General features: G+C 33.4%; 10 protein-coding genes across 10 annotated transcripts; 4 read left to right on the top strand and 6 right to left on the bottom strand.

The window, feature by feature from the left end:
• The first annotated feature begins 276 nt into the window (after window positions 1–276).
• On the top strand, window positions 277–1,385 carry BX664DRAFT_326769 (acyl-CoA N-acyltransferase). Its single transcript, XM_051544297.1, has 6 exons — window positions 277–368; window positions 429–453; window positions 515–605; window positions 672–804; window positions 934–1,073; window positions 1,143–1,385. Exons 1-6 carry the CDS (start codon window positions 316–318, stop codon window positions 1,241–1,243), a joined length of 543 nt encoding a protein of 180 aa, XP_051403830.1. The 5' UTR covers window positions 277–315; the 3' UTR covers window positions 1,244–1,385.
• On the bottom strand, window positions 1,386–4,895 carry BX664DRAFT_276417 (kinase-like domain-containing protein). Its single transcript, XM_051541324.1, has 8 exons — window positions 4,644–4,895; window positions 4,175–4,500; window positions 3,907–4,109; window positions 3,653–3,806; window positions 3,311–3,570; window positions 3,014–3,256; window positions 2,695–2,924; window positions 1,386–2,611 (listed from the first exon to the last, which is right to left on the bottom strand). Exons 1-8 carry the CDS (start codon window positions 4,825–4,827, stop codon window positions 1,467–1,469), a joined length of 2,745 nt encoding a protein of 914 aa, XP_051403829.1. The 5' UTR covers window positions 4,828–4,895; the 3' UTR covers window positions 1,386–1,466.
• A 245-nt stretch (window positions 4,896–5,140) lies between these two features.
• BX664DRAFT_293215 (uncharacterized protein) lies at window positions 5,141–9,145 on the bottom strand (the record flags this gene model as incomplete). The annotated part of the gene is made up of 11 exons (XM_051542034.1): window positions 8,728–9,145; window positions 8,531–8,675; window positions 7,863–8,466; window positions 7,489–7,643; window positions 7,070–7,412; window positions 6,936–7,035; window positions 6,745–6,874; window positions 6,619–6,665; window positions 6,311–6,564; window positions 5,845–6,219; window positions 5,141–5,739 (listed from the first exon to the last, which is right to left on the bottom strand). Exons 1-11 carry the CDS (start codon window positions 9,024–9,026, stop codon window positions 5,141–5,143), a joined length of 3,051 nt encoding a protein of 1,016 aa, XP_051403828.1. The 5' UTR covers window positions 9,027–9,145.
• Window positions 9,146–9,996: 851 nt separating this feature from the next.
• On the bottom strand, window positions 9,997–11,076 carry BX664DRAFT_326762 (uncharacterized protein). The gene is made up of 3 exons (XM_051544296.1): window positions 10,914–11,076; window positions 10,703–10,827; window positions 9,997–10,612 (listed from the first exon to the last, which is right to left on the bottom strand). Exons 1-3 carry the CDS (start codon window positions 11,041–11,043, stop codon window positions 10,130–10,132), a joined length of 738 nt encoding a protein of 245 aa, XP_051403827.1. The 5' UTR covers window positions 11,044–11,076; the 3' UTR covers window positions 9,997–10,129.
• Window positions 11,077–11,178: 102 nt separating this feature from the next.
• On the top strand, window positions 11,179–12,801 carry BX664DRAFT_383851 (A1 cistron-splicing factor). The gene is made up of 6 exons (XM_051549140.1): window positions 11,179–11,412; window positions 11,477–11,543; window positions 11,601–11,688; window positions 11,812–12,378; window positions 12,452–12,540; window positions 12,602–12,801. Exons 1-6 carry the CDS (start codon window positions 11,246–11,248, stop codon window positions 12,773–12,775), a joined length of 1,152 nt encoding a protein of 383 aa, XP_051403826.1. The 5' UTR covers window positions 11,179–11,245; the 3' UTR covers window positions 12,776–12,801.
• A 58-nt stretch (window positions 12,802–12,859) lies between these two features.
• Window positions 12,860–15,071, bottom strand: BX664DRAFT_326755 (major facilitator superfamily domain-containing protein). The gene is made up of 10 exons (XM_051544295.1): window positions 14,889–15,071; window positions 14,681–14,791; window positions 14,429–14,600; window positions 14,247–14,340; window positions 14,091–14,161; window positions 13,997–14,011; window positions 13,831–13,970; window positions 13,422–13,764; window positions 13,296–13,358; window positions 12,860–13,219 (listed from the first exon to the last, which is right to left on the bottom strand). Exons 1-10 carry the CDS (start codon window positions 15,063–15,065, stop codon window positions 12,942–12,944), a joined length of 1,464 nt encoding a protein of 487 aa, XP_051403825.1. The 5' UTR covers window positions 15,066–15,071; the 3' UTR covers window positions 12,860–12,941.
• Window positions 15,072–15,625: 554 nt separating this feature from the next.
• On the top strand, window positions 15,626–16,125 carry BX664DRAFT_326752 (uncharacterized protein). Its single transcript, XM_051544294.1, has 2 exons — window positions 15,626–15,710; window positions 15,825–16,125. Exons 1-2 carry the CDS (start codon window positions 15,662–15,664, stop codon window positions 15,971–15,973), a joined length of 198 nt encoding a protein of 65 aa, XP_051403824.1. The 5' UTR covers window positions 15,626–15,661; the 3' UTR covers window positions 15,974–16,125.
• BX664DRAFT_326751 (uncharacterized protein) lies at window positions 16,085–18,589 on the bottom strand. Its single transcript, XM_051544293.1, has 8 exons — window positions 18,422–18,589; window positions 18,173–18,339; window positions 17,997–18,095; window positions 17,724–17,903; window positions 17,552–17,620; window positions 17,100–17,456; window positions 16,726–17,014; window positions 16,085–16,656 (listed from the first exon to the last, which is right to left on the bottom strand). Exons 1-8 carry the CDS (start codon window positions 18,465–18,467, stop codon window positions 16,187–16,189), a joined length of 1,677 nt encoding a protein of 558 aa, XP_051403823.1. The 5' UTR covers window positions 18,468–18,589; the 3' UTR covers window positions 16,085–16,186.
• Window positions 18,590–22,739: 4,150 nt separating this feature from the next.
• On the bottom strand, window positions 22,740–23,506 carry BX664DRAFT_326744 (uncharacterized protein). The gene is made up of 2 exons (XM_051544292.1): window positions 23,284–23,506; window positions 22,740–23,189 (listed from the first exon to the last, which is right to left on the bottom strand). Exons 1-2 carry the CDS (start codon window positions 23,468–23,470, stop codon window positions 22,894–22,896), a joined length of 483 nt encoding a protein of 160 aa, XP_051403822.1. The 5' UTR covers window positions 23,471–23,506; the 3' UTR covers window positions 22,740–22,893.
• Window positions 23,507–23,661: 155 nt separating this feature from the next.
• BX664DRAFT_326742 (uncharacterized protein) lies at window positions 23,662–24,326 on the top strand. Its single transcript, XM_051544291.1, has 3 exons — window positions 23,662–23,780; window positions 23,930–24,052; window positions 24,140–24,326. The coding sequence occupies exons 1-3, from the start codon at window positions 23,727–23,729 to the stop codon at window positions 24,152–24,154; spliced, it is 192 nt and encodes a 63-aa protein (XP_051403821.1). The 5' UTR covers window positions 23,662–23,726; the 3' UTR covers window positions 24,155–24,326.
• Window positions 24,327–24,805: the final 479 nt, after the last annotated feature.

The following is a 24,805-nucleotide window of genomic DNA, read 5'->3' as shown; positions in this document are numbered from 1 at the left end:
TGCAATAGTTGGTCCACATGCCCTTTTTTTTTTATATTATTCTTGTTATTATTTGTAGTTTTTTTTTTTCTCTCTCACTTATCTCAAGTTCTCATATAATATGCATTATTTATCATCCCCTTTTAGTATCATATCATTATAATGGTCCTCATACCCCATCTTTACACTGTTTGTGTATACACTTCTCTTTCCTAATAAAAAAAAAAAGTATACTATTTGAATTCCCGCATAGTATTCGATGAAATTTTCATACCTCTCTCCTTTGTTTTTTGTTTCTTTCTCTGCCCTTCTATTTCAAACACCTATCGATTTACAATGAGTTTATTAAGACGATTCAAGGCAACTGATCTCTTTGAATTCAATAATGTGTAAGTGTTCCTTGTCTCGTTTGTACTTTTATCCTCATCCTTTTTTTTTCTTTTTTTTAGAAATCTTGACGTCTTGACAGAAACGGTAAGATCTTTCTCACCTGGCCCTATTTCTGGAACTCATTCTTTTGTTTTCAATGTTATAGTACAATATATCATTTTACTTACAATATCTAGCACGTTGGCCAGATCTCTTCTCTGTACAAATATCACCTCATGACAATCTTATGGGTTATGGTAAAAAAAAAAAAAAAAGGAAAAAAAAATATGAAATCAAATAACTTGAATGAATTTATTTGTTAGTGATGGGTAAGGCGGAAGGGACTGGCCAGAACTGGCATGGTCACGTTACGGCTATCACAGTAGCTCCTGAATACCGACGATTGGGTTTGGCAGATGGCATGATGAACTTGTTGGAACAAGTCTCTGAAAAAACGTAAGATGACATAGATAAATAAGATGGTAGTGGCTGGAGAATGAAAGACGAGGGACTCAAGTGAATATTTGAATCAACTGTAATTTTCTTATCTTTTTTTTTTTTTTTTTTTTTTTTTTTTTTTTTTAGATACAATGGATGGTTTGTCGATTTGTATGTTCGAGTCTCCAATGCAGTGGCAGTAGGCATGTACAAGAAATTCGGTTATTCGGTCTATAGGAGAGTGCGAGGTTATTATGGCGGATCTCACGATAGTGAAGACGCATATGGTAAGGGAAAAAATAAGTAAAGATAAATGATTGTATATCAATAGATGAATGTTTTCGATTTTGGAATAGATATGCGGAAACCATTGGCAAGAGACACGAAAAAGGAAACCATCAGAGATAATGGCGAAAATGTATATGTTAATCCAGAGGAATTAGATTCTTGGAGATAAGATAGTGGATGACAACAGAAAAAAAAAATAGATTCTATTGATAGCTAGTTAGTTAATTAGTTAGTTAGATAAATATATATATTGATGGATTTTGTAGATAGGTTTTTGATGGTTGAAATTGTTTGAATAAAGAAGAATTGAATGTACGTTTTTATTCATTATTTTTTTTTTATATAAATATCAAACTATAAATATAAAACATATATATGTATAAGTAGGGAGGTCAAGTACTTCCAAGCATGGTACGTCGTTTGATAGCAGCTGCTACACGTTTACTACTTGATATGGATGAGGAGACGAATGGATCATTCTTGTCTTGTCGCATCATCAATAGGCCACCAGCTGCTTCACCTTCATGAGAGAATCGTCCTTTAGGTTTGGATCTTGTGGAAGATGGTAAATGGAGTGATGAAAGAGTGGATTCCGTGATCCAATCGCCACCATTTGTTCGTACAAGTGGATTGTTGTTGTTGTTGATCTGTAAAATGATGTTTGATCCAGATGAAGTGGAGGATGAATCGCCTGGAGTGATTGTACTACCGTTCTCAGTGTGTCGATAAGGTTCTTGTGATCCAATTCTAATCTTGACGTTTGGTGCGATCTTCACTTTTCGTAATGTTGTAGGCTGGGGTAAAACTTGATCATCTGTTGCGTTGTTGTTGTTGTTGTAAAAAGTGTGTTTTTGAAATAATTCGCTCATATCATTGGTACTGTTGTCTTTGATCTCCTTTTCTTTTGAAGATGATGGATGATAACTTTCCGGTGAAAGAAGGCCAATGAGATCTCCTTGGGAACGTGATTGTCGATGCTTGTACCATCCCAGTCGTGCGTCATCAATGTCACTATTAGAAGTTTGCTGTTTATTGCCTTTGAATGATGATTGTGGTTGATGTTCAACAATAGGATGAGCTTTCATATCCAAGACCAGTTCGTGCATTTGACTTGGACCTGTTGGCGCATTCATGGATTGTGCTCTTGGTCGTCGAGTTTGTGATGATATATTGCTAATGGCATCTGTCCGTCGATGACCACTTGTCGCTACTTGTTGCTCCAATGTTCGAATGGTATCCTTTGATGCATTTTCTTGGTGATGTATGACTTTGGTTGAAGTTATTGATGATGACGAGTTGTTTGCATTGGATTCTACTGGATGCAACGCTGATATTGTTGATTTTGTAGAATGGTTGAGTGACTTTTTGGTCATGGATGATTGCTTTCTTGCCAAATTATTCGGATTATATGGTTCGGTAAAAGGTTGACCGGTGACAAAAGGATGATATCGTGCTTGTTTTGGCGTCCATCGTTTCAGAGGATTGAGTTCCAGCAATCCTTGCAAAAAATCTATCATAGCATGTCGATGTTCCAAATCTACAAAAAAAAAAAAAAAAAAAAAAAAAAAAGAAAAAGTTGGTAAGTTTGTCGTAGTCATAGAAATGCTATAATATTTCAACCTTGTTCAGGATTATCCGGTGAGCGATGACCTGATTTAGTTTGAAGGATGAGATCAGGTAGTTCAGTTTGAGGATAATATTTCTTGCCAGGTAATTCAGTTTTTTTATGTTCCAATCCATATTGTTCGAGACTTTTCATCACATAGATATGTTTCCCATTGCCATTGTCTTCCTTGTTAAAAAAATCACTCGAATTTGATCCTTTATCTAACATATCTTGAGGAGGCATACTATATATATATATATATATATAAATTCAAAAAAAAAAAGAGAGAAAGGGATCAGTACCTTTTTTTCCCAATATAATCACACGTTTTACCCCATCATGTCCACAATTCGACGTAATTGATTATATTCAGAACTTCCAGGAAAAAGAGGAATACCAATAAAGAGTTCAGCAACAATACATCCCAAGGACCACATGTCGATTGCACCTGTATATTGAAGACCCAATAGAACTTCTGGAGATCGGTAAAATCGTGATTGAATATATGTATATATTCTGTTGGCTTCATGACAAGCAGATCCAAAATCAATAATCTTAATCATAGGTGTATCAAAACTATATAATAAAAGGTTGAGCTCACTTTTTTTTTTTCTTTATTGATCTTTTTACCTTGTCAATAAGATGTTTTCTGGCTTGAGATCACAATGTATAATCTTGGCATCCTTGAGTAATATCAAGGTATCCAGCAATTGAAGAGTAAATACACGGACAAGATTGATGGAAAGACCCTTGAATTGGTTTTGCTTGATAAGCTCATAAAGATTGAAAGACAATAGTTCGAATACCAAACAAAAATGATTCTTGTGCGTAAAAGTATGATGAAGGGTCAAAATATGCTTTTGTGCTTTGGAATCCAATTTGCTTTTGAGCTATATATATATATAAGATCATGATGAGTTCTCTCTCTTTTTCTTTTTTCTTTTTTTTTTTTTCCTTCATTCTAGATTTTACCTGTTTTAAGATTTCAACTTCCATACGACTTTGTTCTCGGTAAGCCACCTTATTCTTAATCACTTTGACAGAGAAGAGTTCACCTGTAGTAACCCTTTCACATTTGACAACTTGACCAAATGTACCTTGTCCCAATAAGTCAATCACTCGATATCTAGATATATATATATATATGTCGTATTAGTAATTATCTGTATGCTCATCTATTCTTTTTTTTTTTTTTTTTTTTTTTTTTTTTTTTTTTTTTTACTTACTGATATTCTTTTTCTTCGCCTAATATGTCATTGACCTTGAGAATATAATCATAATCTTCGTTGTCATAACCATCATTTCTAGCTTCTTTGCATGGTTTAGTAAGAATCCGTTTTGGTTTGGCATCCGATTTATATTTGAATTGAGGATTTTGATTACCATAAGTATCTAATAATTGTGCTGTCATTCGTTTCAATAAAGAAGTCTAATAGGAAAATAAATAAATAAATAAATATCAAATGATCATGATCAGCTCTTTTACTTTTTTACCGTAGTAGTTTCTTTTTTCATAGGAGGATGCCATTTATCACCGTCTACTACTCTTTTGAATGTGGTTGATCGTGGCGGCCATTGTTGTCCAAGGTTCATAGGAGGCTCAATAACAGTTGAATAAAAAGGGGAGACAGGGTCCATCTTGCTAGTGGTTGTTTTCCCATGGCCATTGGTTTTCTTGGATGATGATGAAGAACTTGGTGATAGAAATGGAAGCTTTACTGGATGACGACGTGTAACCCTACTAGCTGATTGAATAAGCGCATTGTCCAGTTCGATATCTGAGTCCAAATCCATTGCTTCGGTATGCATCTTGTAACGATCTGTTTTAAGAAAGAAGAAAAACATTCAATACAAAATAAGATAATTTTGTTAGTTCAAAAATAAATAACCATAACGAATCCATCCTACTAATATATCTACTTCTGCTGCTAATTTATAACTATAGAGATTGTGGACTTTATACCTTGATGACTTTCTATTGGTGTAGGAAGAGACCGTAATTGTTGTTCTTGTTGTTGTTGCTGTTTCTGTAGTGTTGGCTCGCGTTTCTTTTTCATATAAAGAGGTGGTAACATATCAGTAGATGCTGTAGTCAGATTGGCTAAACCGGCTTTGTAGGGTTGTTTTCGATAAGAATATATATCCATGAGGTGATTCTGGGGTGATTCTGGAAACAGTATAAAAATATATGTATATCTATATGTGAAAATATTACAAAAATAAAAATAAAAAAATGAAGAGAAGGGAAAAAAGAAACTTTTTTATTTTTTAAAAAAAAGGAGGGAATAACAAATGAAATCACTATCAGCTGATAGCCTTTCTCGGAAAAGCCGAACTGTAAAAAAAAAAAAAAATAAGGTTTGATAATAACAATTGCCAATTTCTAATAATCAACCAGAGAGAGGGGGGTATCAGGAGAAGGAGTAGTCTATTTCTATATGAATAATGTCATTATGTTGTTCAAGATAAATATCTTCTTTCTGGATGGTGATAATAAAGTTGATGAACTGGATTTGTCCTATTGTCATGACTGTCACTATCATCATCATCATCATCATCATCATTATTATTTTCATTACTGCTATTATTGTGATGGGTCCAAAAATCGTGAGACACAAGTGATCCAAAACGGTATGAATTACTAAACATTCGTCCAAAAAGTGATAAATATGTTCTTGGTGGGTCCGTCTGTCTTTGTTGGTTGCAATCATGAACGCATACTTGATCCAAGTCCAAAATGTTGTCTTGATGTGTTTGCTGTGTTACTTCCATCACAGTTGGCGATATTCTTTGGTTTCGAGTATCATGATCCTCATTTTCATTTAATGACGTTGTGGATAGTTGTATGGAAGGCGATTGCATTTGTTGATCATTAAAAGGTAGTTTCGTAGGAAGCCATAGTTGAGGAAGTTCACCAACTAAATAAGGATTGCCGTATTGTCTGAGACCGGTATCCAGTACACCAGGATTAAGGAACATGGGTGGTTGGCGATAATCGGTCATGCGCACCGGAGTCGCTTGGTAGTTGTCCTCATCCAGAATCAAACGCCGTTGTCGAGCTTGTGATGGTGATAATTGTTGCTGTTGCTGCTGCTGTTGTTGTTGTTGTTGCAGTGATGGTGGCCTTTCGAAACGATTACGTGTAGTATCTTGAATGTTGTTACGAGCCGAAGTCCATTGGTTGTGATTGTTGTCCGCACTCTTTTCTGTCGAAGGGATAACATTCGTTGCTGTTGTTGGTATGGTTGAATAGTCGGCAGCCTGTAAAGGTTCGTAGGAAGTGGGTTGATGTAACTGTTCTTCTTCACGTAAAAGTTGCATAGGTAAGTGCAGACTATTTCTACTGTACGCAGCATCAATAGTAAATTTGAATATGATCGTAAACACCGTTAAAGGAACACATAACGCACCAAGTACAAAGGAATTCTTCAATATAAATAACCCAAGCATTGTCAATTGAAAAAGAATCATACCAACAATCAATCTAGGAAATACCATCGTCCAGAGTTGACCAGCCGCTTCATAAGGTCGAAAGTACACTACATATAAATCAATCAAGTTAGTTATCCAGATCTCGAAATATTTACTCTTTTTTTTTTTTTTTTTTTTTTTTTTTTTTTTTTTTTTTACCATAAAGGAATTGATATTTATATACAATATAAGTGATTCCAAAGTATAGTGCGCCAAACACCAGGATGATAGGCGAAATGGTTGAATATTCCAATACAATGATGAAGATCAATAAAGGAGAAGGATAACCGGCGCCATAGTTAAAGGATCCTGGAGACCGAGCATAAGCATGTTGACGAGGTGTTTTTGCATAAAAGTAAATAAAGAACCCACTAACAATAAGTGATCCAGGCTGTAGCAAATTCAACGGCATCCTAAACAAAAAGGATCATCAGTTTATACTGATCTTTTGTAGTATTTTTACTTACAGTAGTAATCCTTGAAGAATGGTGTAATTGATGAAAAATGGAGATACCTATAGGAATAAAGAGATGGCACTCTAGTTAATCAATATGGCTAATAACAGATGTGTTGACGTTGATATATATATATACCTTCGGAAGTCGAGTGGCAAGAATGTTTGCAATTGTTGTGGGCCGATCAACTAGTATAACAAGGGTATTGATTGCGGTTGATACAATGGTAAAGACTAGGAGTACATTGAAGATCAAGAAGAAAAAATACCTATAAAATAATATAAGCGAATAAGGCGAAAGGATTCAAACAGTTTTTGATTTTTATTTACTTGCTAAGAGTTGATTCAGTTACAGCACTACGGGCACGTAATCCCTGTAGGATTCCTAAATCTATCAACAAGAACAAAAAAAAAAAAAAAAGATGAGTACCTTCAACTAATATATATATTGTATCTATACATACAATCCAAGATCAGAGGCAAAATTTGCATGAAAATGTTGACAAGAATCGTTGGTATCAAACCTTGTAGAATGTTTTGTATTAAAGGGTGTTGATCCACAATAGCACCAAGTCCAGGAGCTACTTTGATGATTGCATCAATACTAGTAAAGGAGGAGATGAATGAAATAGGTACCGTCCAAAAGATAACCAAAGTAATCGTCGCACCCCATACTATAATATCACGGATCACACGTTGCTTTCCACTAATATGAATATTCTTCCATAACACGTCTCGAGGTTCGTACGCACTGGCTGTTCTGCAACGGAAAGGAACAGGATTGATGGCAATCTGAGAAGCGATCAACTAGATAGTATGAGAAATAAATAAATAAACAAATCATATAGGTACATTATCAAGATACAGTTTGTTCTCTTCTTACCGCGCTTTTCATTTTTTCGAAAGTGACAAAGCCAACCGAGGTCATATCAAAATTAGGCGATCCTCTTGCTTCCAATGCGAGTTTGTCCCATTTGTCGAATTCCTTGGTATAATAATCGATAGCATCCACTTTCGGTCCACATAATCCAAGAAATCCTGTACGTATCAGAGGCCGATTCAGTCGTTGTTGTTGTTGTTGTTGTTGTTGTTGTTGCTGTTGTTGTTGTTGTTGTTGTTGTTGTATTGTTTGGATGTCGGTTTTATTCTCCTTCAGCTTAGTGTCATCAATACCGATTGGAGGGTCACTTCCTTTGTTTTTTTTAAGCGATTCTTCGGTTGTTGAATTAAAAGTGGAACCTTCGCTGTTACCACCACCATTCAGTTGTTGTTGTTGTTGTTGTTGTTGTTGCCGCTCGTTGTCTTCTTGAGTAATACATCGTGCATGATGAGAAATATAATCCGGGTGATCATTGATGTATTGACAAGGATTTCCCAAGTATTCGACATAAGATGATTCCAGTTTGTCCAAATTATTAGCTCGAAGTCGTAATATATGACCGAGTCCCTTGACATGACGCACAACATGACAAGACACCACCAAACCCACACCTAGGCTTTCAAAATAATCGGCAAGAGCTTGATCAGTACGAAGTTCATCCGGTAATCCAGTGACAATAATAGAACGACACACCAGAGATCTTGAGAGTTGAAGAAGATAGCGTGCACGCATATAAATGTAAGAGTCATAATTTTGTTGTAAAAAAAACCATGCAATAAAAGTGAAGAAGTAGGTGAAAATCAAGTAGGCAACGAGGTAGGATGATGATTCATCAATAACAGTGATAGAAAGACGATCAACTGATGTTACCAAAGGATCAGTAAAATTACCAACTGTTGTACTAATTGGAATCAACACCACCACACCGAAAAAGGAACAACAACTAAAGATCTTGAGTGCCATAAGAATAAAATCGAGCATCTATCATGAATAATAATACCGTTAAAGCAAAGGAATTGATAATAACAATATTAGGTTTACTTACAATGACAGCATCCAAACCAACTTTATCGAGCATCTCAGTCTTGCTTATTTTTATTAAAGGAAGGATCCAACCAAAAAAGGTATTGGGAAGTTCAGGAGGTTTCTGTCGTTTCATGCTATTCCTGGGTGCAAAGATAACTGGCCATCTAACAACAAAGTGAGTGTTAGTATATTATTTGGATATTCATGTTCTATTACCTTGTCCTTAAATAACAAAAGACCAAGAAACATAATAATCCAACAGATCCGCAAATAATAAGTTGTGTTGTAAGACCACTTTGATTCTGTTTTGCTGAAGATTCGATGGATCCTGGGAGAAGACTACTGGTAGGGTTATTACTTTGCCCAGTTGTTGAGGTAGAAATGGAAGTAGAGGAAGCTGTTGTGAAGTTTGTCAAAGTCGAAGTAAGTAATTCAGTAATAGTATTAAAAGTCGTTAAGGAAGTGGGTGTCGCTGTCAAAGTGGGAAAGGGCGAAGATATGTTTGAAATAGACATAAGACAAACATAGATGGACCAAGTCGAAGAGAAAGAAGCGGTCTTTTCCTTTTTTTCAAATCAAAAAGGTAAAGGGACTATAAATAACAACATTCGGATACGTCATAAACATGATTTTGGATAAGAAAAGAAAAGAAAACAAAAAAAAAAAAAAATTGAAACGATACCCAAAATATGTAACGACGGAGGTGGAAAATAATTTGCTTGAATATGTATTAAATGTAAGGTTTTGCTCATCTTTGATCAATCACTACTTCATACAGTATATTCTTTTTTTTTTCTTTTCTTTTATATCCCATTCTTGATGTTTACTCCTTTTTTTTTTTTTTTTTTTTTTGTTCCAAATTAAATAATATCACCGTTTCTTTTTGAATACAGGTCCTCCTTCTTCTGTCGATTTCAACTAGCCAATGAGAAAAAGTTCCAATTCCGCGTTACTGTCAGGTACATGATCCATTCCATCACCATCCGGATCCATGTTACACAAAGATGTTATTACCCTCTTTAACAGATGATATTTTATATGCTGATGATGATTTTGAAGATGATTTTATCATGATAATTCCATGATGACTCAATGATTAACCTATGATAATGAAAATAATAATAATAGTTATGATAATGAGACTTTACAAAGACATATCTATGATAAAAACACTCGATGATCAGCCCATCATGATGATGAAAAATGCAAACTAAACGGATCTAATAAGAACGAATCAACGTTTACCGTTCCATCTTCGATTGGGTCGACTAGTTGATAATAATAATAATAATAATAATAATAATAATAATAATAATAATAATAGTATGATTGAATATAGATGATAATAAGCATCAATAATGATGAATTAAAACAAAAAGATAACGATAGTATGATCAAATGGTTGGATGATAGCTATCTCATATATTTATTCATATTACTATAATAATAGCCTGTTGCATGATGATTGAGAGACAATAATGAGGTATGAATATGACTTTATTGATAGAAAGATATAAACCTTGATCTGGATACCATTATACATATATAAAGAATGAAGATGATGAAATAAAATCTTTATTGTAAATGATGTATGTGTATGTATATTGATTGAACTAAACTAATCATGATCAGAAAATAAGTCTCTCAATTGTCGTTGTCTTCTTTCTTCTTGCGTTTGTGATTGTTCCGTTGATTTCTGTTGTTGATCTATGTCTCGTCGAGCATCTTCTTTGGCTTGTTGTTCTTGATATCGTTTATGCGTTTCATCTACACGTTGCTTCCACTCCTCCTTATTTTCCACCCACAGTCCAAGCCGTCGTTCCTCCTTATCTTCCGGATTCATCGGTGGCATGACAGTAACGGTATTGTAGTACTTGAATAAAGTTTTAAGAGCTGTTATATCCACACCTCCACTTTCTTTACTGATTTTTTGCCACGTTTCAGGTTGTTCTTCCAGTGCCTTAGGAGGTAAATGTTTTCTATGTTCCAATATTGAGAATAATTCGTCTGTTGTGATTCGGTTATTTGATCTTTGGTTATCATTCGCCTCCATTCTTTCCATACGTTTTCGTTCATGTAAAATACCCAACATAGCATCAGACTAGTAAAAAAAAAAAAAAATTATTAGTTTTTAAATTAGCAAACCTAGTTAGTAAACCTAGTTTTCTTTTCAACGCATATGATATATTACCTGTCTCATTCGAGTGATCGTTGGAGGTATGGTAACAGGACCAAGTTTAGCCAGATTTTCCAAAAGTTGAGGATTGCTACGTTCTTGTTCTATTTCTACTTCCAAAATGTCATCCTTCGTTGTATCTAAATATCAATATTGGAAAGAAAAGAAGTTTGATAAATGTAACAAAAAAAGATCGTGATTATTAAACTATTTTCAACTTTTTTACCAGAAGATCGACTGTTTTGTTGTGCTGACTGTAAAGTGGAAGGTGATTCACGAGGTGTTGACTTGAGTGTTTCTGGTTGAGCTGTTCTAGGTAGTTTTCTAGTTACTTGTTTTGAAGCCTGTGCACCCATTGTTTTAATAAAGAGAAAAAGAATAAAAAAAAAAAAAAAATTAGGAAAAGACGACCACGGTTCGTAACAGCGACCAACTAAAATCTCGATTTTACCAGAGGCATCTCAACTCAGATTTTTTTTTTTTTTTTTTTTGGCAGTAAAACTGTAGATTCGCTTTTTGCATTTTTTTCCGTTTCTTTTTTCTTTCTCGATATACACTATGGATCAAGAAACAGCTAACCAGTTATATGACGTGGGAGGCAAGCTTTTATTTCTTAATGCTCCAGAGAGACTTGAATTTGGTATTGACTACAATGCTTGGACTATTGGACCATTATTCAAAGGCGTCAAACTTATTCCTCCAGGCTTACATTTTATTTACTTTTCGTAAGTTTTTTTTTTTTTTTTTTTGAAATGGAAAACCAACTAATATGTATATATTTCAACTTAGAACAACAAGTAAGGAAGGTATCCAAGGTATTAGAACAGGATTCTTTAAATATTTTGATACGGGTGAAGTAAGTCATCTTACAGAAAAAGTCGCGTTCCTCTCATTTTATATATTTATTCTTTAGATTGTTGTACGAGAATGGAATCCAAAGATCGAGGACTTGTATGGTGAGTCTGAACTAGATCCTTCTCAAGTAGAACGATATATCATCAGTAAGTGTTTCTTCTAGCTAAGATTAGAACAAAAACTTTTCGCGTACTTTTTTTTTTTAAAACCGTCTATTTCTATTTATTTATTTTTTATTTTTTATTTTTTTTTTTAAAAAAAAAAATTAGATATTAGGGACTTTGATCGAAATATGGGACCATATCCACTCGATCCTCCAACATATTATCAACGATGGCAACATTTAACAAATCATATTACACCTGGACTTGTGAAGCGAATTTTACCCAACAATGGACGCGTATCTCATTTACCAGCAGTGACACCTGCCGTTGAAAATGAAGAACCAGAAGCATCAACGACATCAGCAGCAGCAACAGCAGCAGCAGCAACACCAACCACTACAATCAGAGACAGACGTAAAGGTCAAGGAATAGAAAAGGAAGAAGGTATGGAATTTACACCATTTGATTTGCGACAATCCTTCCCATCAGGAGCAACTGGTGATCAAGTGACAAAGTGGAGTTTGGACAAATCATGGTTAGTCAAGGATTTATTGCAAAGGGTATATCGTGGTGATCATCGACTCTTGTTGGGTGAAATGCAATTGGCCTTTGTTTGTTTATTAATGGCTCAAAATTTCTCTGGGTTTCAACAATGGAAGCAAATCGTACATTTATTGTGTTCTTGTCATGAAATGGTACATGATCATCCTACTCTTTTTGTGGATTTTTTAGGTAAATCATGAATTATATAATTGGGATAGGAAAATGATACGATTAATTATATTATTATTATTTTTTTTCATAGATACACTACAACAACAATTGGAAGAATGCCCAGTGGATTTTTTCCGTGATATTTTATCTGAAAATAACTTTATCGCTTCTATGCTCAAGGTAAATAAAGAAATTGAAAATGATAATGATAATGATAATTTGATGATTTCTTTATTTGTAGAACTTGCGTGATGTCATCCCACCATCCAGTACCGCCCTTTATACGAAATTCAACAAAATGAAACAATTCTTATCCACGAGATTCCAATGGGAACTGCCGGATCAAGCTGATGAAGATGAAGAAGAAGAGGATGATGATGCACCTGTTGTGGTAGATTTAGAAAATCCCTATTAATTAGTTGTATATAGCATTATTTTAATATCAATCAATAATAATAAAAAAAAAGTTTGTTTATATGAATATGAATAAAGTCTTTTTTTTTTTTATTTCAAAAGATAAGGATAATAAGATAATACCGAACAAAAAAGATGGCAGTTGATAGTAATATTTTTCCTTTTTTCTAGTATCTAATTGAAGAGGATGATTCAGTCAAGTGCTTGATGAGTTGGTCATTAACGAAAGTAGATTTATGCTTGATGTCAAACGAGTGTCGCCAACTTTCACCATATTTAATACATATTAATACCAATAGACAATTCATCATGTTCAAGAAGGCAAGACCAGTGAAAAGTGTACCAGGTCCCAAAACATCCAATACTTGATTTGAATAAAACGTCGTTATTGAAGCGGTTAGGCAACGAATAGAATGACTGATCCCTACTGCCGTCGCAGAAAGACCTTGATAAGAGTAAAACAAAAAAAAAATACAAGTATTAGATCATAATAATTTAATTTTTTAGTTATTTTGAAATACCAGGATTGGAATCAACAAGATACACAGTTGTGGGTGTAAACGCGCTCATTTGTCCAAATGCAACTACCACAAAAAAAAAAGATATTTAGTTATCTCTTCCAGATAATACATATGTATAGTTCTTACAGATGAATAAACCAATAAGAGGTGCATAAAAGATAGTGTTGCATTCAACAGTCAATCCATATACAAGAAATCCAGCAGGTATGCATAGAAAGGAAGGTATTGTAGCCAATAATCTTGATTCTACACTTGAAGAAAGAATGTTGTCATTCTTGATATCATCTGTTGTTGTTGAGGAAGAGGAAGATGTCACGTCTGTTTCTAACTTTCCAAGTATACGATCAGAATACCAACCACTGAATATTGATCCAATCATTAAACCAATACCAAAAGGAAGATAGCATAAACCCACCTGCCATTCATTGAAACCATATAACGTTTGAAAAGTATGAGTAATAGTAGGATTCTAAATTGTCAATAAGAGTTAATTGTTAGTGGTAGTTAAATAGATTTCAAATTCTTTCTTTCTTACCAAAAAATAAAGGGAGGAGTAAATAGTTGTATTGAATAATGAAATGATCCATACAGTTGGGGACTGAAGTAGTAACAAAATAGTGTGGGAAGATAATTGATTTGTTTGGGTATGATGAGAAGTATTATTTTTTTTAAAGTCTCGGGAAGAAAGAAAAAGACAAGACAAAGTTGAACGATGCCTTCCAAAAAAATTAAAAAAAGAAGAAAATTAAAATTAAAATGATGTGGGGCTTTCCTTTTTTGGAGATTTTCTCTTACCTAACAATGTCAAAAAATAAAAGATGGATTGCCAGCCATAAACTTCTGATAAAATACCACCTATCGAAGGTCTATAATAATAGAATGAATCATGATGAAAAAAAAAAATCAATCAAACATTTTTTTTTTTTTTTTTTTTTTTTTTTTTTTTTTTACCCAACAATAGGACCGAGTAAACCACCTAATGAAAATAATGCATAGGCTCTACCTCTTTGTTCAATGGGAATAATATCTGAAATAACTCCCGCTCCTACAGTTATCATCAAACATTAAATAAAAAAATAATAATAATAAAAAAAAAGAAGATTTCATCCGATTTTTTTTTTTTTTCATTATACCGAGTGTATGAGCAGCATTGGCACCACCAGATTGTAAGCCGCGAAATACAACTAACATCCATATATTGGATGAACAAATACAAAGAAAAGATGCCACGATATTGATCATACTACTAAGAAGAAACATCTTCCTTCTACCATACTTTTCACTTAATGTGGCCCATATTAAAGGCTGATCCATAAAAAAATAAAAGTCAACAACCTCTTTTGGTAAAAACATAATCTATTTTTTCATTTCATCCTCTCATTTACAGAAATACCCATAAAAATCATAAAAGAAGAGATACTGGCATTAACAGCAGAATGACTTGCATGAAAGTAATTGGCAATAGATAATAATCCCGGCATGTAAATCATCGATTCCTATATATAGAATAGGATACATTAAAAAAAAGGCTCCAAAGAGTTTTTTTTTTTTTTTTTTTTTGTTTAGATTCATTCATAGTGTACACATGATTACCAAGGGACCAATAAAGCTTGCCATAGCAATGACAAAGATGATGATGCTTGTACGTTTTTCAGAGGGAGATTCTCTATTTGATATGACTTTTTCACTATTCTTTTTTTCTATCATCGAAAATGGACCATCATGATTGACATCGGATGTCATCCTTTCATTCTCCATTTTAGGGTTCATTTAAAAGAAGAAAGCGAAGCTTTTTTTTTTTTTTTTTTTTTTTTTTGCATGAATTCTCTAAATCAACTAAAAAGTTTATGTAAATTGCTTTCCCGCTTTCATCCGGAGATTTTTTTTTTAAGAAGGAAGAATGGATGGTCCGTTTTTCTTTCAAAAAAAAAAAAAAAAAAAAAAAAAAAACTTAAAAATCTTTTTCTTTATAAAATAGTTTATATATAGAATAATAGTAGGACAAAATGTTCCTTTCATTGCTTGATAATATCAAGAAAGATATGAATGTACAACATTGATGATGAATCCATGCGTCATTCCATAGATAAACAACTACTAAGCATCTCATTTAACTTAACAAAAGGAGGTGATAGGTCGATCGATGCATATTGACCAATGATGTTTGCGTTTCGTTTTCTTTTGAAACGCCGGCTATTGTTCAGGTTTTAGGGATGATGATTGATGGCCGCGTCAGCGCTCGTCATCTCTTGCTTACGGGCTCCGAAGACATACTCTATCGTCATAAGTTTATAAATGTAACTCCTAGTTTCTTTTTTTTTTTTTTTTTTTTTTTTTTTTTATTTCTCTTTAATATCAGTTTCAAAATGTGTCGAAGAATCACTTGTAAAACTTGCAATAAATATACATGGACTGGTAAAGATATACATAGATAGAAACGAATAAAGTATTTCGAATCAACCTTAAAAAAGAAAAACTAATCATCTCCACACTTTTATTTCCTTAAATGGATGATTTTTTTTTTTTAAGGTTGTGGACTCCATATTCAAAGTGCTTTGGCTGGACTTACAGAAAATGAAATCTGTCAATGTAATGCTAAAGAAACCACTCCTTCTGATAAACAGAATGAAGATGATAATGGTATATTCTCAAAAATCAAATCTGCTATTGGAATGTAACTCATCCCACTTTTTTTCTCTTTCACATCTTCATCATCCTTAATAATTCAAAATAATCCATCTGTTTATATTCATCTTATTCCCATTTTTTTTTCTTGATAAATACCGTATATAGTCATTCAACATTAATAAAAAAAAAAGAAAAAAAAAAGCAATATAAATCAATAAAAGTGTTGATTTTTATTTCATCAAATATATATATAGACAACTATTTTATAAATCAATCAAGGGTCGTTCATCCACGGGTGGTGATTGAGTAGTCATGGGAGTAGGTTGTTGCTGTTGTTGTGTTGCTGGTGTTTGCATATACATTTGTTGCTGTGGATGATGCATCATAGGAACTGTTGATGATTGAATACTTTGGTATTGTTGTTGTGGTACTTGCTGAGAAGGAGAGGAATATTGAGGATTGAATCCATACGATGGGACTGATGATGTCGCTGCTGATGTTGCTGTTACTGGAGGGAGATGCTGATGATATCCATGCTGATCTGTTGTAGTGTTCCCGTGATATTGTGCTACATTGGGTAATCCTGTATGTTCAGCTGAGCCATAATATGGGTATGATGTAGTCGATGTTATTGTTCCAATATCTTTTCTGTATCCTGACATTCGCTGTTCCAAAAGTCGATCATAGATTTGAACCACTTTGTTGATCTTATCGTGTAGTTCTACACAAGCTCCTAAAAAGATAATATGTTTCAGCTCATCTTTTTTCTTCTTTTTCTTTCCTGATTTCATTTCCAACTTACGATGTTTTCGGATGGTATCATCTAAACTTCGAATTAATTTTGGTTGTAAAGCACCAATTTGAGTATAAAGTTTGTTGATTTGAGGGTCATTGATCACATTTCCTCCATGAGCACGTACATGTTCCATAAGTGTTGAAAAGAGTTGAATATTTTCCATTTCAGTTGGTGATAAGTCGGTACTAGGAGGTGCTGAAGGGTACTGATAATTCGCTTGTGGTGGAGATGCAATTTCCATTTCACGTAAGGATGCTGCAATAGCTGCTGCTAAATCAGGATCTTCATCATCAACCTATAACAAAAAAAAAAAAAAAATACAAATAAAAAAATAATAATAAGCCAAAAGTTTAGATTTTTCTTTTCTTTTCTTTCTTTACCTTGGCACTTTGAGGAGAATAAGAGATATTGTTTTTCATTGAAGATGGGGAATAACCAGTTCCATAACCAGTTTTACGTTTTTCATCTTCTTTCAAGGATAATTCAATGGCTTTCTTGATATCGCCATCATAATCATCAGTCTCGGCGTTTGCTGCAGGAGGATGGGACGAGTTAGAATTGGATGTTGATGGTGGAAGTGGTGGAAGAGTATTTTGTCCAGTGATTTTGTACATCTTGAGTTTTAAATGACATCCATCACAAACGCGTACTTGTTCATTGATTGCAAGATGTGGTAAAGCCATGTTTCTTGATGAGCATTCTTGGCAAAATGTTCCCCCACAGTTTCGGCAGTGATGCTATTATATATTCAAAAGATATAAAAAATAAACAGTTAGTTTTGAATACTATTTATTTTATTATTTTTTTTTTTTTAAAAAAAAGAGTTATTTACCTTTCTATTTGTCATAGTAAATGGAGTTCTGCATCTTTCACATACAGATGAATCTCCCCATTCAGGTGCCTACATCAAATAAGAATAATAGCAATCAAAAAAAAAAAAAAACTTGCTGATCAGTATATCTCATTTGATCTTCATTTTTGTTTTCTATTTGTCATCACTTTACCGCTGATGATTCCAACATGATACGATCAATATTTTGTTTGATAGGAGGAAAAACATGACCCTCTGCCTTGAGTATAGAGTACGTATCCGTCATATACCCTAATGCCGGATTTCCTTTTGCAGCACACCCCCATGTTTGAACACTATCTAATATCTTGTTTCTAACGTCTATATTGAGATTCTAGTTAAATAAGAACAGTAATAATAATGATAAAAAAGTTAGCATCTAGATGGAAGTACTAATTTCTGGAGGAAGATTATAGTTCACTTTTACCGAAGTTCGAACCATAGTAGTCAATTCATCCATAAATTCTTTACTTGCAATTTCCTTGACAAAGCTATCCCCACTGTTTTTGACACACGTATCTATCAACTGAATAATAATAATAATAATAATAATAAGAGATTTAGTAAGTATTTTTTTCCATATATATATATATTTGAATTTACTGATAGAGTTGCTAATTGAACATTTGGGTTTTTATGAGCGAGTCGCTTCTTCATTGCTTGCATAGCTTCCTTGGCATTAACTTTTTTGCTTCGAATTTGATCACTTATATCCAGTTGTAATCCCAAGTTTTCTTGACCAGACGGTATAAATTCAGAAGTTGCTTTTTCTATCAAAAAAATGAAAAAAGTATAAGTAAAAGATACCATTTTCGATTGTTCTTTTCAATCTATGACTTTTTGACAGCTTACCAATACGTTCTTCTAATGCAGAGACACCCCATAAAATAGAAACCATTGTATATATATAATAAGAAGCTGAAGATCAAAGAAAAAGAAGAAGAAAGAAAAAAATAGGTATATTATTTTTATTATAATGAAAGAAAAGTAAAAAGAGAAAAGGAAAAAGGAAAATCCTTGGCAATAATCCCTTTTTTCTAAATCCATGCGGTACTGTATCAGCAGAGTCTTATAGCAAAAAAACTCGTCACATGGTTCGTTCTGACTTGAAATGACTTTTTCCTTGCTCTCTCTCTCTCTCTTTTTTTTTTTTTTTTTTTTTTTCTTCTTTCTACTCTGTCTTTTTCTTTTTTCTTTTCTCTTTTTCTTCACCAACAATGGATTTAAAAGCTTGGGTCTCTGATTTTGCATTAAAGGTAAAAATAAAATAATAATTATATAATAAAAATAAAATAATACAAAAGAATAACTTCTAATCTTATTTTTCATTGGTTGCCGTAGTTATTCCAAATATCAGAATCATCAGTAGTAGATTTTATTATTGCAACAGGTAAAAAAAAAAAAAAAAAGAATTGAACATAGGAATATATATAATGAACTAATATTAAAACTTACTTTTATAGCTCAAAAGGCCAAATCACCTGACGATTTATTATCAACATTAACAACCGTATGTGAAGTACCTTTGGATGATCAAAGTAAGAGATTCGCTTATGAATTGTATGGACGTGTTCCACACCAAAATACAGTAAAATCAACAAATAAGGAAGCAATAGCAAAAGCTCAACGCAAAAAAGAAGAAAAGGAAGCTGCCAAATTACGACGAAGCAATGAATCTTATCAAATGGTACTTATGGACGAAGATGAACCTGAACGATCAACTTCCAAAGAATCTAAAGAAGAACGACGACTACGAAAATTGGAAAAGAAGTTAAGGAAACGTAAACTTGATAGTGCATGGGATAGTGATGATGATACAACTGTTACTACTACTATGAATGAACGATATAAGCAACAAGGTAAGAAAAATATATATATATATATATATTATATATGTAGTTTTCATATGATTAATGAATATGTTTTTATAGATGAACTAGAAGCAACGGAAACAACAGAAGAAACTGAAGAAGATCGATTGGAGCGTGAAAGATTACAAGATATGAAAGAACGGGATGAATTAGCTGAACGATTGAAGGACAAAGACAAGGAACGAACCAAAAAAATGGTGGAAGATCGATCATCAAAAAAGGATAGTGAAGCAAGGAAACGACGAAATTTAGCAGATGATAAACTTGCACGACAAGAAGCCTTACCAGACTTACGTGATAGATCTCGTCAACAATATTTGAAAATGCGACAAGATCAACAATTGGAACTTCTACGACAAAAAATTGAAGATGAAGAATTTTTATTCCGGGATCAAAAAGTCACACAACGAGAAAGGGATCAACTGGAATACAACAAACAAGTTTATGCCTTGGCTAAAGCTCGTCTCAAAATTGATACCAAAGAAGACGGTTACTCAATGCCTGAAGGTAAGAAATAAAACAACAAAAAATAAAAAAAAGGAAATGATTCGAGGAAGAATTGTATTTAATTTTTTTTCTTATTTTATAAATGGTAGATTACATTACGGAAAAGGGCAAGATCGATCGAAAGAAGAAAGAAAGCGCTTTATACAAACGATATGAAGAAGACAATGAATTTGTATCAGAACAAGACCAATGGGAAGCATTACAAGTACATAAAGCAGCAAAAAAGGCACAACAACAAGTAGAGGATGAATATGATTTTGTTTTTGATGAAGAACAAAAAATCGATTTTGTAATGGCTGCCAAACTGAATGAAGCTGAAGGTGAAGATGCCGAATTGTTGGAACGTATCGATGCTGCGGAACGTAAGGCCAAATCTATTGAAGAAACTCGCAAGTCTTTACCTATTTACCAATATCGAGATGAATTGATTCAAGCTATTCATGATTATCAAGTTCTTATCATTGTTGGTGAAACTGGTTCTGGGAAAACAACACAATTACCTCAGTATCTTTATGAAGCTGGTTATACCAAGGATGGCAAGAAAATCGGATGTACTCAACCTCGTCGTGTGGCTGCTATGAGTGTTGCTGCTCGTGTGGCTGAAGAAATGGGGGTTCATCTTGGAAATGAAGTTGGATACAGTATTCGGTTTGAAGATAGTACAACAGACAAGACAGTAGTGAAATATATGACTGATGGGATGTTACTACGTGAATTTATGACTGAACCTGATTTGGCCTCTTACAGTTGTATGATTATCGATGAAGCTCATGAACGGACATTGTCTACAGATATTCTTTTTGGATTGATCAAGGTATTCATAGAAAAAAAATAGGATTAAAAAAAAAAGTAAGGAATGAAAGGCTCATCATATTATTTCTTATTTATAGGATATCGCTCGCTTTCGACCTGATCTCAAACTTCTAATTTCTAGTGCTACAATGAATGCTCAAAAATTCTCAGAGTATTTCGATGATGCACCTATCTTTAACATTCCTGGTCGACCATACCCTGTGGAAATTTATTACACCAAAGCTCCTGAAGCCAATTATTTACGAGCTGCCATTACTCAAGTATTGACCATTCATGTAACTATGGGACGTGGTGACATCCTAGTGTTTTTGACGGTAAATAATGAATATCAATATTTTTTTTTTATTTTAACTCAACATTTTTATTTATTTATTTTCTTGAATAGGGTCAAGAAGAAATCGAAGCAGCACAAGAAGGGTTGACATTAGCATGCAAAGCACTTGGAAGCAAAATTGGTGAACTGATCATTTGTCCTATTTATGCAAATTTACCATCTGACATGCAATCTCGTATTTTTGAAGATACACCTGAAGGCGCTCGAAAAGTGATTTTGGCTACGAACATTGCGGAAACATCTATTACTGTGGATGGTGTGTCTTTTGTGATTGATCCTGGATTTGGCAAGCAGAAAAGTTTCAATCCAAGAACTGGGATGGAAGCTCTTACGGTGACTCCATGTTCTCGAGCTTCAGCAACACAGCGCGCAGGTCGTGCTGGTCGAACTGGTCCTGGTAAATGCTTTCGATTATTCACTCAATGGGCTTTTTTCAATGAAATGGATGAAAATACAACACCTGAAATTCAACGTGTTAACTTATCCAATGTAGTATTACTTCTCAAGGTAAAAAAACAGAAAAAAAAAAAGGAAAGAAAAAGGTGAATAAATTACTAATAATAACTTTATATAGAGTTTGGGTATCAATGATTTAGTGAATTTCGACTTTTTGGATCCACCAGTGGAAGATACAATGATTCGTGCTCTTAGTCAACTATACGCTTTGGGTGCATTGAATGATCGTGCTGAATTGACCAAACTTGGACGTAGAATGGCAGAATTTCCTATGGATCCCTGTCTTTCCAAGGCTATTGTTGCAGCTGAAAAATATGAATGTACCGAAGAGGTGATTTCCATCTGTGCAATGTTATCTGAACAAAGCTCTTTATTATATCGACCTAAAGATAAGAAATTATTAGCAGACACAGCTCATCAAAACTTGATCAAGCCTGGTGGTGACCATATGACGTTACTCAATATTTGGAATCAATGGGTGGAAACTGATTACTCTATTCAATGGTGCTATGAAAACTTTATTCAACATCGAACTCTTGAACGATGTCGCAATGTTCGTGATCAATTAGTACAACTTTTAGATCGTGTGGAAGTTCCGTTGGTCAGCAATCCAAATCCAAATGACATTATACCTCTTCAAAAAGTAAGTGAAGGAAATGAATGGATGACTTTATTATTAAACTAACAAATTATATTGATATAGGCCATTACATCTGGATTCTTCTTTAATGCGGCAAGATTGAATAAATCTGGTGATTCCTATCGAACAGTCAAACAAAATCAATCAGTACATATACATCCAAGTAGTGGTATGCTGGAAAAGAAACCAAGATGGGTGGTCTACTATGAATTGGTGCTTACAAGCAAGGAATATATGCGTCAAGTGATGGAAATTCAACCGAATTGGTTACTAGAAGGTAAAAAGAATAAAATAAAATAAAATAAAATATGATCTAGTGATCATCTTGATCTAATTTTTTTTTTTTTGTATAAATATATATATATAGTGGCACCACATTATTATAAACAAGCTGATTTGGATAATCTAGATGATAAGAAGAAACTTCCCAAACAATCAAAACAATATCGACCTGATATCGCACAACCATAGATAACAGTTTATATTATATATTTCATTTTTTTGAATAGCTGTACCATTTGAAGAATAAAAGAAACTAGTTTATTGTTTGTTGATAATAATGAAAAAAAAAAAAAAAAAGATATACACTATATACATATTACCAATTATGGTAGAGCAGAGGGGGGAGTTGACGAAATGATAGAGAAAGAGATTACCTATAAAGTGATTGAAAATGGATTTGACATAAGAAGGGAATATGATATCAGGAAGATTTGGAAAACATGGCAGAGTTGATAGAGAGTACGACCATCACACCTATTGCAAAAGAACCCAGCAAAACCATCACAGTCAAACTGAACCAGCCAGCTTGAATAAAGTTGACTTCACGTATAAGAGCTCGTTGATTGAAGAAGTAACGCCCAACACCATATAGAAATAGGCAAAACCCAGCAGCCACGAAACAATAGCCAAGGGGTTGAGATATCGCGTCAATGTTGGATGGTGAAGATGAACTGCTAGTTTTATAAGGTAAACGAAATTCGATCAACATTGTAAATCCTATTCAAAAATAAAATAAAATAAAATAAAAATGAATTAGTTGACTTTTTTAAGGAAGACATTTTTCTATTTTTTTTTTTTTTTTTTTTTTTACCAAGAATAATAAGAGTGCAAGAGAATCGTAAAAAGGTGAGGAAATTGCGTTCACCAGCCAATTGATCACGAGCCATGCTTATTTTGTTCGGTATAACAAGAGAGGTATCAAGTATGGAGAAGAAGGATGGAATCGAATAGGAAAGTGTGGCATGTCTTTGCCCTTCTTCTACATCATCAGTCGGCATGAAATCTTTCTTTCTAGAAAAAGAAAAAAAAAAAAAAAGAGGGGAAATAAGATTTCAGTAATTTCAATCTCCTGAACTTCTTTTGACAACGCCTGTGCCGAGTGGTTTATTTCTTTCGGCCAATGAAAATGCCCTGTGACGTGAAATGTCGAACCACCTTTTTTTTTTGTTTTGATTTTCGAGCATCGATACCCTTACCAATCTTTCTTTTTTTTTTCTTCTTCTCTTTCTTTTTTTTAATTACTTTTTCTTGAAAATGTCTCTCGTTAACCGACCCAACAACATCCTTGCTCAACAACGATATTTCCAAGTAAATATAACAACCTAAAATGATAATGAACTAGATGAATGGAGAGAAAAAAGGACTATTATCCAATATTATTATTTCTTATCTATTCATTCATGATGTGAAAACCGAGGGAAACTAATCATTTTATTATTACCATTATTATATTATAGGCTCCTTCCAATACTCCCTTGTTCCTTCGTGGTCCTAGAGATAAGTTGTTCGTCTACGGTACTTTCCTCGTTCTCGGTACTGGTCTCATTGGTGCTCTTTATGGTACTACCCGTATGGTCCGCGTAAGTATTCTATAGAAAAAAAAAACGATTTTTTTAATTAGATGATTATATCATTTGAAATATTAATATTTTATTTTATTTTAATAGGATCTCAAGGACTAAAAGATTCTTATATCTCGGATATTTCGTTAATGTTTTTTAGTCATTCTCTTAGAGTATAGAAAGGTTTTTTTGTTTTAATCTTTTTTTTTTTTTACCCTCAAAAGCAAAAAACCTTTTCTGTTCATTATACAACATATTACAATCAAAATAAATCGTTCTTTTATTGTCTCAATTATCTCTATTTATTTCTTTGGTTGGTCAATGGGTTCAATTTCTTTTTTTTTTTTTTTTTGACAGTTGTAAGCTTAGTCTCATGATCTACCTTTAAAGTTTTAATTGAATTAGTTGATTTGCTGTATTTGGAACCGAATACTATTTTGGAAATCTTTGATGCATGTGTATGTATGATTGAATCTTTTTTTTTATGACATCCATCAATCATGACAAATAATACAATAATACTTGCCCTATCTTAGAAAACACACCAAGTTTATTAGATACCATATACAGTGCATTTGAGTGTTCAAAGTAGTAGCTATATCTATTAAAGTTCTTTTTTTTTTTCTTTATTTTTTTTAATATGAAGATGAAGATTACGGATATTGTTTTAATTTACAATCATCATAAGAAATTCCATAGTTTTAGCACTGATGGTGGATTTGCGATTCATGCGGGAACGAGATATTGCCTTGGTTCATCACTGTGGCTTGG

The sequence above is a fragment of the Halteromyces radiatus genome, assembly GCF_025201355.1.
Source record: "Halteromyces radiatus strain CBS 162.75 chromosome Unknown BX664scaffold_2, whole genome shotgun sequence".
Lineage (NCBI taxonomy): Eukaryota > Fungi > Mucoromycota > Mucoromycetes > Mucorales > Cunninghamellaceae > Halteromyces > Halteromyces radiatus.
The sequence above is the reverse complement of the archived record's forward strand: the minus strand, read 5'-3'. Positions and strand labels throughout refer to the sequence as shown.